Source organism: Saccostrea cucullata, unplaced genomic scaffold, assembly GCF_032062105.1.
Source record: "Saccostrea cucullata isolate Sc308-1 unplaced genomic scaffold, CSIRO_AGI_Scuc_v1 ctg112, whole genome shotgun sequence".
NCBI lineage: Eukaryota > Metazoa > Mollusca > Bivalvia > Ostreida > Ostreidae > Saccostrea > Saccostrea cuccullata.
Genome location: NW_026939726.1, coordinates 820,871 through 836,078, shown reverse-complemented (window position 1 = coordinate 836,078; position 15,208 = coordinate 820,871). Strand labels below are relative to the sequence as shown.

The window sequence follows — 15,208 nt, the reverse complement described above, 5'->3', positions numbered from 1 at the left end:
GGATCTACAGTTTTTGTAATACTACCATTTTTATCATGTCATCAAAATATGCATCTATTTGTAGAGTTTTATATATGATGTGACACCTAAAATCGGCCAAGCTAGATGGTTATGACTATTAAACGGACGTCAACATGGACGAGAAAGATAATATCGTTATGTGATTCCTTCGTAACGGCAACAAATAGGACCTAACAGTCAATGCCTTCATCATTCATCGTCAGATCAGGATAAAAAAACGAGTAATAAAACCAAGATTGCTTTGTAGGAAGAGAATGTGGAACAACAGGCCCGTGCGTCTCAGTGCTCATTCAATTAATATTAAAATTTTCATTACACCAGGGGATGCTTACTCCTCTTACCCATCTGAACCCATCTCTGGAATTTCCAGGGGGGTGTCCTCTTCAAAGTTTCCAAAATTCAAAAATTTATTGGAAGATTACTAATTTGATTTATAAAAATTAGAAATTCCAGTAAATTTTCATGGAATGTGGATAAAAACACAATGCGGTAGTTTGAAGAAAATCGTTTGATTTTAATACCTGTAGGGTACTTTAGTTTATTGTATTTACTTCAGTAATTTTTAATGCATAATGTATAAAGCGTTTCAGATCATTGCAAAACACAATAAATTATTTCTAATTTCATATTATGTTCAGTATCTAAAGCTATTGAATACTTTTATGGGGTACAAACATCATTTTATAAAACTGTTTCTAAGAACTTCAAAGAACGTTTAGACGCGTAAAATGAAAATTGTTGCATGAAAAGATATCAATTTCAAGCTTCATTCCGAGACTTTTTGAATTAAAGTTATATCCTGGCTGAGGATCGGATATCCTGAAAGAGTACAAATCAGATAAGTGGGCAGCATAAATATATTTTTGTCTGTGTTATGCAAACTATGTGCATATGACAGTCGTGTGTATTCATAACAAAACTGACAAAATCAAGATGTCCTTGACCTTCAGAATGATATATTTTTATACGACGCCTTTTGATGGACAGTTTTATGGTAAAGCAGTTCTGATTCTTTATATTTTTTTGTTTGGTTCATTTCTTCAACATTGTGAATTCTAGAAACATCATCTTGGCAAGATGGTGGATCATCAGTGGTGGTGCAGTGGAGAAACTCATATATAGGTCAAGATGACCCCAATTTCTCATCAGATTGCTTGACATAGGCCAACCGTGTCCAAATCACACCTTTCACATTGTGAAGCTTGCATGTAAGAGCATCAAACCTCCGAGGATTAATACATTTGTGTGGAAACCTATAAGTAGGTCACCAAGGCCTCACTTTGGTATTTTAAAGCAATATTTAGTTAAAGAAATCTGGATCATGCTTCAGGGCCACCAATGCTAATGTATTCTCAAATCTGAGATTATTCAAAAAATTTAGCTTTTCTCACTGAACTGTGCCAGAAATCAACAATTTCTCAACCTCTGACTTGTATTTTGAGAGCTTCTGTTAAAAGAACAACAACAAATAACACAGGTGCAAATATTTATTGATCAACAATTGCTTGTAAATTTCTTGCAGCATACATAAAATGAAATGCTAATACATTTTTTAAAGACTTGTTCATTGTAAACTACATGTAGAGAAAAATGTAAACAAAGAAAACCCCAAAACAAAATGAAAAAGAAAAATCACTGACTCATATCTGAAATGGACATAAATTTTCCAAGTATTTGGTCTGTCTCAAACAATGTCTTTAAAGGAGTCCTTGTTTAGCAATAGCTGGAACAGATCAGGGCGATCTTTACGAGGGCAGTCCTTGCAGGCCATACAGTAGGTCCTCACTGCCTGCATTAATTGGCCCACACACCAGTTCCTGGACAAAACTGCTGCAACAACTTCCTCTAACTGTCAACAGACAACTTATAATTTTACATACACACCGTAGTAAATAATTTTACATATACACTGTAGTAAATAATTTTACATATACACCGCAGTAAATAATTTTACATATACATCGTATAACAATTGGCATTTGAATTTACAAGTACGCTAAATGTCATTTTCCAACCTAGATATTATGAACAGGTGATAAAAAAAAAAACTCTTAAAGATTATGCCATTTAAATTATAACATTAATATAAAGTTCCTGATGTACTTAAGTTAAAGCTCTTGTATTTCCTTTTTACCTGCTGTAAATCTTCGTGATGAAATGTGTAGTATATAAGTTGGGGGACACCAGCATAGGAGGCTGCCATCCACTGTAACATGCACTTCAAATGGACGTCCCCTCGGAAGGCCCCACAGCCCCAGTTCCCAGTGGCTACTGGACGACCACTGGCTTTCTGCAATCAACATACAGGCATTAGAAAACAATTTGATTTCTCATTTTCAGGCCATATTCTCTGCATGTAAAAACTCTTTTGGGACTGGATAAATAATATAATTTCTTTCATAAAAAGTTCAATGGCTGTGCTAGTCATCTGAGTATAATACATCACTATTACAAGAGATGTTTGTAAAACACTTATGCACCCCTCCCCCAAAATTGGAAATTTTCTCAGTGCAAAAGAGCTTAACTCTATCAAAAATGGCACGATCGTACCCAAAACAGAACTTGACTTAGATAGTCATCTGATAAATCTGTATACTAAATTTCATTTCAGTATGTGCAACCTCTGCAAGGAAAAGGAACAGAAACTGCAAATAATTAGAATTTTTTTGAGTCCAAGTGGCATAACTCTGTCAAAAATGGCACGATCATACCCAAGACAGAACTTGACCTAGATAGTCATCTGATAAATCTGTATACTAAATTTCATTTCAGTATGTGCAATCTCTGCAAAGAAAAGGAACAGAAACTGCAAATAATTAGAATTTTTTTGAGTCCAAAGGGCATAACTCTGTCAAAAATGGCACGATCATACCCAAGCAAAACTTGACCTAGATATCTATCTGATAAATCTGTATACTAAGTTTCATTTCAGTATGTGCAACCTCTGCGAAGAAAATGAAAGGAAGGTGCAAATTTTCAAATTTCATTAGAGTATGTGCAACGGTTGTGAAGAAATGGCCGTAAACTAAGTGGACCGACAGACTGATCGACAGACAGCACCAAAGCAATATGCCCTCCCTTCTTCGAAGAGGGGGCATAATAAAGGATCTATAATTTACAGACTGAGGAAAATTTGTTTGTCTAAACAAGAGAATAGGACAAGAATAAACAGAATAGTTAGAGTCTACAACTATGAAAAATAACTCTATTTATGTGCCTCTGTGTATGTGTTAATCACACTCTCACTTCTTATCAACAAAACAGTGCTCCCATTGGTCTCTCTTGGTCTTTACATAACATTTATAGTACAATGTACTATATCATGTATATGAAAGGCATTAACTTATCATTTACAATTTACAGGGTCTGAACAAGGTTGGATACCTTTATTAGTATCAGTAGTATGTGAAACTGTATAGTATTTTTACTGGCTATTCTATACAACTAATTGATGTGGTACTGGCCGGTGTCCAACCCTATGTCTGACCACTGTAAACCAACTATTATTTGCGTCATCTTTTATTCATGAAACATCAGTATGAAATCAATCCATGACAATTAATTTTCACCATTAAGGAAACATTCTCCAAAAATATTCAGAAAAATAAATTCTTCATGGCGATTAATATTCACGCTTTAATGTAGGTTGCGAACTCGCAGATATTTCTCGCACCCAAATAAAAGTTGGTTTACAGTATTTTAAACTAAAAAAATAACTTTCTATACAATCCATTTAAAATACTTGCATATTTTTTTCTTCTATGCCAAAGACCTTTTAGTTTCATAATGTATGTGAATATTCATCATAGTTGAATAAGCAAAGGAGAATAACTTCTTTCAAAGTAGAGTAAACCATTTTGCTACATGATAGATCAATACCCTAAACTCTATTTCACTGGATAGTGATTTCAGTTTTAACACTTTTGCTGATTAGAACTATATACATGTACTTAATTAGCCTGTCAGATGCACAGGAGCAGATATGGTTATTTTCACTTTTAGCACAATTGAAATATTCTCAATTAAGGTTTTAGTCCACTCTCATTATAAACATCCAAATTCCCAGGCGTAGAGATTATTAATTAATGGATTTTCAATATAATGATCACTGAGCCACAACCTTCATACATCAAACCTCTGAACTAAGGCCATGAACTTCACAATTTAGGTGGACTAGAGACTCCCATGCTTAACGTAACCATGTTCACAATTTATCTGCTCAATTTACACCAAGGAGCAGCGCTTTTCAAGGAACTGATGTATTTTTTATTTACTACCAGTATGATCAAACAAGCTCCATTCAACACCCAAACACCTCACATCTAAGGGTCAGGAATTTCATAATTTTGGCAAAAGCCACCTTGCTCATCATGAAAATGCACTTAGTTTATCTGCTTAATAGGGTACATAGGGGAGAGAAGATGACTTTCTTTCAACCCTGGCCTTCTTGAGAAGAAGATGAAAATGTTCAAAATTTAATGATCCACACTAGATGGAAAAAACACTAAAACAAAAGAAAACAGACAGCAACTGGACGTTAATAACCAGGGTGACCTAAAGACAAATACATGTATTTGCAATATTCATATTCACCAACAAATGTACGTTAGGCTATATAAAATTAAAATTCTGGTTCTCAGGCCCGCGCGCATCCATTTTGAGGTAGCCGCATTGCTAATTTTATTGTATTTTTGATAAAATAAAAAGTTGGTATTGTGGAGACCAATCCCGTAAAAAAAAGTTCAGTCCTCATTTTTCCTAGTTTAGTATTCAACTTCAACTATCACTTCTGGTAGCCTTTTGCAAAGAGATTTTGGCTACTTCATTTGAAAATACAATCGAAGACATTGCCTACGATGTTAACACGCTGATAAGCAATGAATAAAGCAAACCTTTTGATCAGACATGGAAAGTATATCTGTGAATAAAAAAAATTATCTTTATTTTAAAATAAAGAAAATTCGAAAATCAAAATTAAAACATAGGTAATCAGAGATTACAGAGCTCACCTCAACGAATGTTGTCTTAAAGTAAGGCAAAGTCACACAATTACCCAACAAAAAGTGTACATCCAAAAATGCAAAATTTATGCAATTTTGATCTGATACTTTGGAATAGACCTATATAAAAACTTCAAACTAGTTCTTCATCACAAAAATATGATCAAAATCCAGCATCTGAAGCAAGTTTAAGAGTTTTCATCCCTTGATGCATCATTTGGGCAAGTTTGGTTTATTTAAGCCTTATAGTTTCTTGGTAATAGACCTGCACCCATAACTTTCCTGGTCTATTATCTGGAAAATGTATGTCAAATTCAGCATCTGGAGCAAGTCTATTAGTATGCATCGATGTATCATCCATGCGAGTTTGCACAACATAGGGCTAATAGTTACTTAGAAATGAAACCTGCATAAAAATTTAACTTCTTCACTCATCCAGAAAAAAATGTAGGTCAGATTCAGCATCTGAAGCCAGCCTGGTAGAATGCAACCTTAGATGTATCATCAATGCAAGTTTGGTCATTAAAGAGCTCATAGTTACTTGGAAATGAATCCTGCATCAAAAACTTTAACCTGTTCACTCATCCAGAAAATGTAGGTCAGATTCAGCATCCGAAACAAGTCTGGTAGTATGCATCCTAAGATGTATCATCCATCAAGTTTAGTCATTGTAGGGCTCATTGTAACTTGGAAATGAAACCTGTCCCAATAACTTTAACCTGTTCACTAATCCAGAAAATGTACAACGTACGTCAGATTCAGCATCTGAGGCAAATCTGGTAGTATGGATCCTAAGATGTACCATCCATGCAAGTTTGGTCATTATAGGCCAGTTGTATCTTAGAAATGAACCCTGCACCAAAACCTTTAACCTGTTCACTCAACCGGAAAATGTAGCTCAGATTCAGCATCCGAAGCAAGCCTCGTAATGTGCATCCTTAGATGTATCATCCGTGCAAGTTTGGTCAACATAGGGCTTATAGTTACTTGGAAATGAAACCTAAAACATTAACCTGTTTACTCTGTAGGTCAGATTCTGCATCCGAAGCAAGTCTGGTAGGATACATCCTAAGATATATCATCCATGCAAGTTTAGTCTTTATAGGGCTCATTGTAACATGGAAATGAAACCTGCCCCCAAAACTTAAACCTGTTCACTCATCCAGAAAATGTATATATCCGAGGCAAGTCTGGTAGATGCATCCTAAGATGTACCATCCATGCAAGTTTAATCATTATAGGGCTCATTGTATCTTGGAAATGAACCATTCACCAAAAACTTTAACCTGTTCACTCAACCGGAAAATGTAGCTCAGATTCAGCATCTGAAGCAAGCCTCGTAATGTGCATCCTTAGATGTATCATCCGTGCAAGTTTGGTCAACATAGGGCTTATAGTTACTTGAAAATGAGATCTGCACCAAAAACATTAACCTGTTCACTCAACCGGAAAATGTAGGTCAGATTCAGCATCCGAAGCAAGTCTGGTAGTGTACATCCTTAGAAGTACCATCCATGCAAGTTTGGTCAACATAGGGCTTATAGTTCCTTAGAAATGAGACCTACACCAAAAACTGCACCAAAAATGTTAACCTGCTCCAAAAACATTAACCTGGTCATTCCTTTGCTGAAATTGCAGCATCTGAAACTTTGACTGGTACAATAAACACATTAGTCTTCCATGCATGTCTATTCAATATAGGACAATATTCTGCTCCAAAAAACTTATTAACCCGGGACCAAGAAATGTAACTTCATTAAGGTGAGCTAAAAAGTACCTCCCTCATCTACTTTATTGCCAATAAAATGATAAATAAAATGCCTCCTGCCCACATCTGTTTTGGAGAAAATTGGCCTGAGAACCAGAGAATTAAATTTAGATAGCCTTCTACAGTAGTAATATCCGAATTAAATAAATAATTGTTAGTCTTATTACAAAGTTAATTGTACCAGTAAAATATCAATGTTACCTTTTTAAAACACTCCATTTCTCTGATGATGAATTTCACTGATGTATCCAATACCTGCTTTGCAAGAATATCTGCAAATTCTTCAATTCTATAGCATGGCACATCAAGAGCATCACTGAACTCTTCAGTTGATGTGGAATCAGTATCAGAGGAATTCTCTGTTTGTAACTTCACCTTTAATTCCTCAACGGCTGTTAAAATAGCATCCTCCACCACTTGACTAGAAATGCTATCGGCCAGATTTAGCAGACTATCAGGAATTGGGGAAGAAGTTGTGAATGGCACATCTCTTTGAGCAAATCCTGAACCAATAGAACCTCTTAATACAGTCTCTATAGATTCTAAAATAATACCTTGAGCAAGTCTGTCTGCAAAATCCGAGATGGTCTCCTTGGATAATTCTGAAAAGTGAAGTGCTTGCCTGAAATCACCACCTCTTATTCTGTTTCCTGTGCTTTTCTTCCTTTTCCTCTTAATGCTGGAACTTTTTGTTGAGGATCTGCCAAAACTTGAAGACAGGAGTTCCTCTTCGAAGCTAGATAACATAAGGTCCTTAAATCCACTTTTACTACTGTGGAAAGATGTGGTTGATCCACTTAGGCTGCAGACAGAAGTGGACGATATTGGTATATGGAGAGGGGGGATTCTACATTCAGTTTTCATCAATTCCTCAGCAAACCTAAAACATACATGTTCTTTTTACAAGCTAGTTTTATCTGAGTTCCTGTAATCAGCCATGAATAGTACCAGACCTTAAAGCTTTTAATTTTTTCAGGTACAATTTAACTGTGATTTAAAATAATAAAAAAATCATTATCAAGGAGTTTGATTGATTACCTGGAAAGGGTGGGATCCTTGAATCCACATGGTCCCCTCCTTTCCCGGAAATCTTCAATGATCCATCTTCTATCCAACTCTCTGGCATATTCCACAAGGTCGTCCTCTGTACAGCTTTTCGATTTCTCTGTGTAGCGACGAACTCCTTTCTTGTTGTCTTCCAGTAACTGTCTGGCTGCTTGGCTGGACAATTTCATTGGTTCACTGCTCCGACGGGCAAAACTAGAGCCATTGATGGTGCCTGAACTTTGCTGCACTTCAATAAATGCATTAGTTAGTAAGTCTCTGGATAGTGAAGAAGCACAGCACTCAATGATATTAGAGCCTGAAATATCTTCATAAGATTCTCCACGTAAAATCTCTCCGGGGTGGATCAAACTGTTTCCTTTTACAATGAGGGTCTTCTCTGGTAGATATCCAGAAGCACTAAATTTGAGTGTTGAGCCCTCAAAAGATTTCCCAGTTTCCTTCTGTACATCTTTCAGAGCATCGGTAAATCCAGACATGATAATGTTTTCTGCAATCTGACTATAAGCACCACCGAATTTATCACTTTTTGAGAGATCATCAGTCACCAAAAGAGTGGGGACAGTAAAGGAATCTTGACTATTTGAGGAATCGGACATCGTCTTGGAGACCGCATCACCATTTTTATTCAAAATCACAGTGTCATGAAACTGCACATTTTTCGGGGATTTGGAGGGACTTGAGGACTGATCCCATCTTTTCCCAAAACTATTGCTCAGTACAGACAAGTTATCTTCTTTTTCACTAGAGGAATCTGTAACAGGATTAGAAATATTCAAATCGCTGTCTTCTAAAGATTTGTTTGGTGCTGGTGGAACTAAACTTTCCTGCACTATTTGAACAGCACTATGTATAGCACAATCCACTAAATTTACAGCCGCAATCCGTAGCTCAGCTTCATCCACTAACGGATAATTGTCCTCAACAATGCTCCCTGGGTAATAGCCACCCAAATATGTATCACAATTATTCATATCACAGTCTTCGTCGGAATCAGAACTAACATCAGGATCTCGAACCAGTGGAATGTCAAGAAGTGATGATTTCTTATCAGAACATTTCTCAGAAGTCAAATTGGAAAGTGTAGAAAATACAGAGGTAAACAACTCTGATATAAATTCATTTGCAAATTTTCTAGCAATGGATTCAGGAATAATGGGTGAAAAGTAATTGGTCCTTGGTAAGTTTTCTTCAATTTCGGGTTTGTAAGCTTTTGGCTTCATAATACAGACTTCGGGGGCACTGTCATTAAAATCTTTGACAACACTTTTATGAGCAGCCACTGCAGTGCTCTCTTGTATAAGTGACACGGCTAAGCTATTAGCAAAATCACAGATGACAGGACACCCCTCTTCTTCCGTGATAGTCTTCTGGATGATAGATTGGTCCCTTCGTTGATAATTTTCATAATACTCTTCTAGTTCTGAGCTGAAATCTGAGCTCTGCCACGTACTACCACTACTCCGCCTGGATCCAATGTCACTCAAATTAGAACTCCGCCTCCTAAACCGGCTCACCCAATCCTGGCACTCCAGGTCAGCCTGATCCTGATTCTCCTCCAGCTCCTCTTGTCTCCTCAGATAACTGGAACTGGAGGAGTGGTCCTCACATGAGGAGTGGCTGTCGGACCTCTCAAATCCGCGTTGGCTACAGGCTTCCTGGATTGCTGAGTACAGAATTCTGGTGACCAGTCCATCCACCATGTTGGTTATTCCAGGCAACTCTGTCAGAGAAAAATGTCACATATAAATTTTTATTAACAAAAGCATATGAAAATTTCATAAAGATACATATATAAATGCCTGTCCTATAAACTTTTTCTTCTGTGTAGATATATGTAACTCTGCATTTCACTTCAATATCATGAACACTGTAGTCTTCCTAATTTTTACTAATGCAGTAGTATGGCTTACATAGTTTGCTGGGAAATGAATCTGGGTTAAAATCTTGAACTGAGACGTTGATGCCAAGCTTGGAGTACCGGTATACTACATGTATTAACTTTACATTTTTTTTCTGGTAAGCTAAAAATTTTGCAAGTTTTTGTCAGAAAAAAACAGTATGTTAATTTACCTGGTATATAGTTCTCAGGCTCACTGTTTCCATCCTCAGATGCTGTCTGATACTCTTCACTAATAGCCATTAACAAATCACAAGGCTTGTTACAAATGTATTCTGTCGTCTCCTGTGATTGGTTCCTTGTATCCATGGAGCTTTTCCTGCACTTTGCACTAAAGCCAACAAAAGCTTTGTTGAGGTCCCTCAGATAGAAGTGATCCTGGTACTGTTTAGAGGGAGAGCAGTGTCTGTAGCTGACAGCATCTATAACACACAGTGTGTTCTGTAACTTTCTACCCCCAGCAGACTGTAAAGAGACACATACATATCAATAAGCTGGAAACATACAATTTATCAAACAAATACCGTATAATCCCTATTAACCGCCCCGGGCGCTTAGAAAATTGCGGAAAGGGGGCGGTTATTTTGATATTCTTGCTAAAATTTTGAATGTCATATTTTAACTTCAAGAAATCTTTTGAAAAAAAACAAATAACAGAGAATCACTAAAAATTGTCTAACCTTCCTTTAAATTACAATAATTCACCCAAATTATGCTATATGACTCATTTTCCCACTTCGAAATTAGGGAATAGACAAGGAGAACAAATTTTGTACTTGTATGTTTAACTTTCACTTTCAGAAATACATGATTAGGTCGTTCTAAAAAATCTTTTACTAATTCAAGAATATTTTATGTATGAGTTACCTAATAACAAAGTTTCATTTTCACTTTCTTCATTATGGCGGACTTTGATACAATGATTTTGATCAAATATTGAGTATTGCATATTACAATTGCATATTAAATGAAGCTGCATGCATATTAAATGAAGCTGATCAAGTTTTATGATGACTTTTTACAATCCATCCATTTATGGAAAGGTATTTTTTTGTTATAGATTATCCTGCATTTCTTCATAAAGCTTTGACCCTTTATTGCTGCCCCAACCTATCCCCAGGTGCCATGGTTTGAATCTAAGCTTTTACCTTAGTGAGCTAAAAAATAAAATTGTGTATTTTTTTTAAATTTGATTGTTAGAACTTCCTATCAAACTGTTATTCTGTATCTTTTACCTCTGGACAATTCTGATGATTTCCAGCATAAGTTAAGCTTGGTCCATAACCCTCTGTATCTGAGAACTGTTCGTATCCATGAATTATAATGGCTTCATTGTCGTCCATACATTCCATAAACAGCATGGAAGATATCAGCTCTGGACACACAGTGAATCGAATTTCCTCCTGTATGTGTAAAAACTGCTGGGTTATAATAAAGCAACAAATGATTATTATATTTTTATTAACTGATAAATGAAAAAATTGTCATGTTGCAGCTATGGGTAATATATTTTTTCCTGCAACAGCTTCAATATTTTTATTCCCCTATTAACACACAAAGGAACAATTTCATTTTAAATTGAACTTGTAAAAATACAGTGTAACTTAATACTGAACAGTAGATATTTGACAGAAAATGTCCACACACAAACGGATAGCACACACATTTAGCAAAATGGCTAATTCTAATCAGTGCTCAAATTCATTGGGGAAAAATTGCTAGCCATTACATTCAAGTAACAAAACCCTATATTTGCTCTATCAGGCAATTACAATTGCCTTTTTTACCTCTCTCACATGTCCTTAGCAATCTAACAATTATTAACAAATATGTTAAAAACTTTGTCAGCAATATAACATTTACACAAGTTGGACTAATTGTCATTCAAACTTTGACCTCTTCTTGTAACTTTTTTGGATATATATATAAATTGTACAAATAATTTTTACCTGAACTCTTCCTCTCCCTAACACACCACCTCCAATGTATCTGTTGGCAAAGTCCACCTGAAATACATGTATGAAATCATACAGCAGAAAATCATGAACATACAGTGTATATACAATCATTTAGGGAGTAAAATGGAATTCCATATTGGGTTTTTGTTTCACCTCCAGGAATCTGAGATTTCCATTTCCATGGATAACTTTGAATTACATCACAAATTATCTGTGTAACTAATAATAATTTTACCAAAAGCTCATGAACAAGAGATGCACATAAATATCAAACAAATAAACCCTACAGTACATTTACCCAATGGCATGACTAATTAGCTGGATTTCAAAAGCATTTTACTCCTATATGAAATTATTCTTTATATTGTTCCCTACCTCAATAGCCTCGGGGACAGAGTCTTCAATGTGACCGTCATGTTTTACAGAGAACGGACAGAGATCACAATCACTGTTAAGCCATGTGTCTACGGTGGGCAACTCCTCATATGGAATAACCTTAAGTCAATACACACAAGAGTTATATCAGAAGATTGGTTTTGGATTATGAACTGTTTAATCAATTTAAGTGTAGGTCAAATTTTAAAATCTTAAAAACAGAAAATACACTGTTATTACCTGTCGTTGAAACCTTATGTCACCTTGTACACTGCTTGTGTCGCCCCCAACTCTCTCAAAATAATTGAGAAAACATTGAAGTTTTGCATTTTGTGAAGGACTGAAAAGAAAAAGTATATTATTTCTCATAAATGATCTTAACAATTATATATGTTACAAGACACAGAATTTAAGCTTAACTTTTGAAATCCAACTCAAAGGCTAGTACATTTGGTAAATTCTATCATATTATATCCATTGTCCATTTATTGTAATATTCCCTATTTTAATCTTGAAGTTTATTAACATAATTTTGAAGAAAAAAAAAGCCTTAATGCTTCATTCAAAAAATCTTTTACCTTGGTAATAGCTGGAAAAAACTGGCAAAACTTATGGCATTCAGATTTGGATTGTAGATGCGTGTCTTTTCCCGTCCATCAAATAAACAAAGAAATGCTGCAGCAACAATGGAGGCCACAAATTGACGATTCAACAACTGATCTCCAGCTGCAAAGAAAACGGTAATCAAAGATTACAAAGCTCTTCAACAAATGTAATCTATAAGTAAGGTAAAGTTTACATCAAACAAATACTCTGGTGTGTATCCCTAGGTGCAATATTAATGCAAATCAAGTTTGGTCTGGGTAGGCTTTGTAGTAACTTGGAAATGGTCTTGAACATAGATGCATCATCAAGTTTTGGTCAGCATAGGGTTTATATTATTAACCTGATTATAAACTTCCCTCATCATTCATCCAAAAAAAGTAGGTCAGATCCAGAATTCAAAGCAAATCTTGTAATTTCATTAGTTACTACATGGATGAATCTTAAAGCAAGTTTTGTTCAAATGGCTTATAAATTATAATTACTTAGGAATGGACTTGCTCCAAAAATTTAAACCTGTTTTACTCAACTGAAAAATAAAGGTCAGATCCAGCATCTAAAGCAAGTTTGGTAGTGTGCATTCCAAATCCAAAAAGCATCATTTTGTACATTTTATACCAGTACTCTTGGTCCCCTGACCAAAAAAATTAGGGTAGGTAGGTAGGGAAAAAATTTTATTTTGAGAAAAAATTTATTTCCAAAACTCAATGAATTATACGATTAGCATATATTTTTTTTAAAAATTTGTATTTATAAAGTAAAGTTATCTGTACACTTGTGATGCAAAAATATTGTTGGTCTTATTGTTCAAAAAATGAAAATGTGATAAAAACTTTTAGCATCAAGATTTTTTTATTTTGGCCTTATTGTTCAATGCTGAAGCATCAAGATTATTCGTATCCAGATTGATAAGATTGTACTCTACAAAGAAAATACAAACAATTATTTTATCATACCTTTTTGCTGACTACTAATTGGCAGGACTTTGTCTGTTGCAAACTTTTCAATGTCTAGAGCAAGATCAACTATCTTTGGTAGAGTTGACTGCAGAAATAGGACTTTCTCTTCCTTTGTAGCATCATGCTGAAAGAATTTCACAAGACCATGAAAAGCAGTCTCTTCAACATTAGCCTCCCTTGACTCCTCTTCATCCCCGTTGAAGGCGTCGACAATTTTCTGATGATGCAATGCCAACTGAGAGAAGTCACATGGTACTTCGGTTGACAATAGCTTCAACTCTTTCAAGAGATCTTGAATATCAGGCCAACATGATTTTTCGGATGGAAACACAACATACTCATAATCATCATTCATGGTCCCATGCTTCTCTCTCTACAACGAAAGTCTTCATAAAATATACTGTCACAAATACTACTTCATATATCTAGTCTAGATCATTATATCAAAGTAAATAGACACCATCTTAGATAAAGATTAGTTACTGCAGTACAGACACATGCACTTGTTTCATATACAGGGCACCCCCGCTAATTCTTAACAAAAGGTACCTAACTCAATTTCAGACACCCCCATTTCAACCTTGTATTTTGTTAATATATCAATCATTAACCTACTTTAAAATGACATCATTCGCTTTGAGAGACATTTTTCTTGTAAATTAAATCGTTTCAGAAGTCTCTGGTCAACCCTCCCAATTGTAAATCACTCATTTATTCCTCAAAAATTACCTCGGTACAAAATAAGACATTGAATGAAATAAATCAAATTCTGGTTTGGGTTATAGATGTATAGAATAAAACCAGAGACTTCTTAGTATTCCATTTCGAGGTCTTTTGTTTTATCTTAGGGTGTGCCTGAAATTGAGTTTGGTACCTTGTGGTAAATATAAGTAGGGGAGTCCCGTATACAAAACAAGTGCCTGTGAATACAGACATCAGAAATAAATACTAGTCTGCCCTCTAGAATCAACAGTGTGAGAATATAATCCCACCCAATCCACATAACTTTATTTTGTAGCCTGCTTGACAAACATTACAATCAATATCATTTAAGCATAAGAAAGGAGATTTGTGTATTGCAAAACGTTCCGATTTATCTAAATTGTATATTTTTTGACTTAGACTAACCACAATAATCACTCTTTAGACAAATTTCTAGTTTCAGCATGTGAATGAACAGAGACATGAACGGTTGCAAAAAATTCTGACTTTGTTACTTATTTTATTGCCCTGCTAAGAAAAGGCCTAATGATATTATCGAATATACATGTATCGTTACCTTTTTTCACCATTCAATAGTTCTAAACATAAATATCTAGGGTTTTATTTCATCTATTTATGCCCAAATCAACAATCATCAGTGTCTCCACTTTTTCAATAAATGCAGTTAGCTTGTACGTAAAAATAATTTCACTGAAAATCGAAAATAAAGCAAGTTTTCCATTTTCAGTCTTTAGTAAGTTTTTCTTTATAAATGACAAATAAAATTTTAAAAAACAAATACGTATGCTTGCACGAAAATATGCAAAATAATACAATATTTTAAAAAGTTTTTACAC

General features: G+C 35.1%; 1 protein-coding gene across 1 annotated transcript; it reads right to left on the bottom strand.

Annotated features, from left to right (window-relative positions):
• Positions 1-1,494: 1,494 nt before the first annotated feature.
• On the bottom strand, positions 1,495-15,026 carry LOC134253794 (uncharacterized). The gene is made up of 12 exons (XM_062736380.1): positions 14,929-15,026; positions 13,647-14,022; positions 12,666-12,813; positions 12,328-12,427; positions 12,088-12,207; positions 11,704-11,760; positions 10,990-11,157; positions 9,928-10,219; positions 7,828-9,577; positions 6,991-7,669; positions 2,156-2,311; positions 1,495-1,870 (listed from the first exon to the last, which is right to left on the bottom strand). The coding sequence occupies exons 2-12, from the start codon at positions 14,002-14,004 to the stop codon at positions 1,706-1,708; spliced, it is 3,993 nt and encodes a 1,330-aa protein (XP_062592364.1). The 5' UTR covers positions 14,005-14,022; positions 14,929-15,026; the 3' UTR covers positions 1,495-1,705.
• Positions 15,027-15,208: the final 182 nt, after the last annotated feature.

What these genes read in the sequence shown, in the direction of transcription:
- LOC134253794 (XM_062736380.1), bottom strand. Translation starts at nt 14,004, where the DNA reads ATGAATGATGATTATGAGTATGTTGTGTTTCCATCCGAAAAATCATGT. An exon ending in TAGGGAGAGGAAGAGTTCAG is followed by an intron (nt 11,158 to 11,703) that starts GTAAAAATTATT and finishes TTACACATACAG; the next exon opens with GAGGAAATTCGATTCACTGT. An exon ending in ATCATCAGAATTGTCCAGAG is followed by an intron (nt 10,220 to 10,989) that starts GTAAAAGATACA and finishes GTCTCTTTACAG; the next exon opens with TCTGCTGGGGGTAGAAAGTT.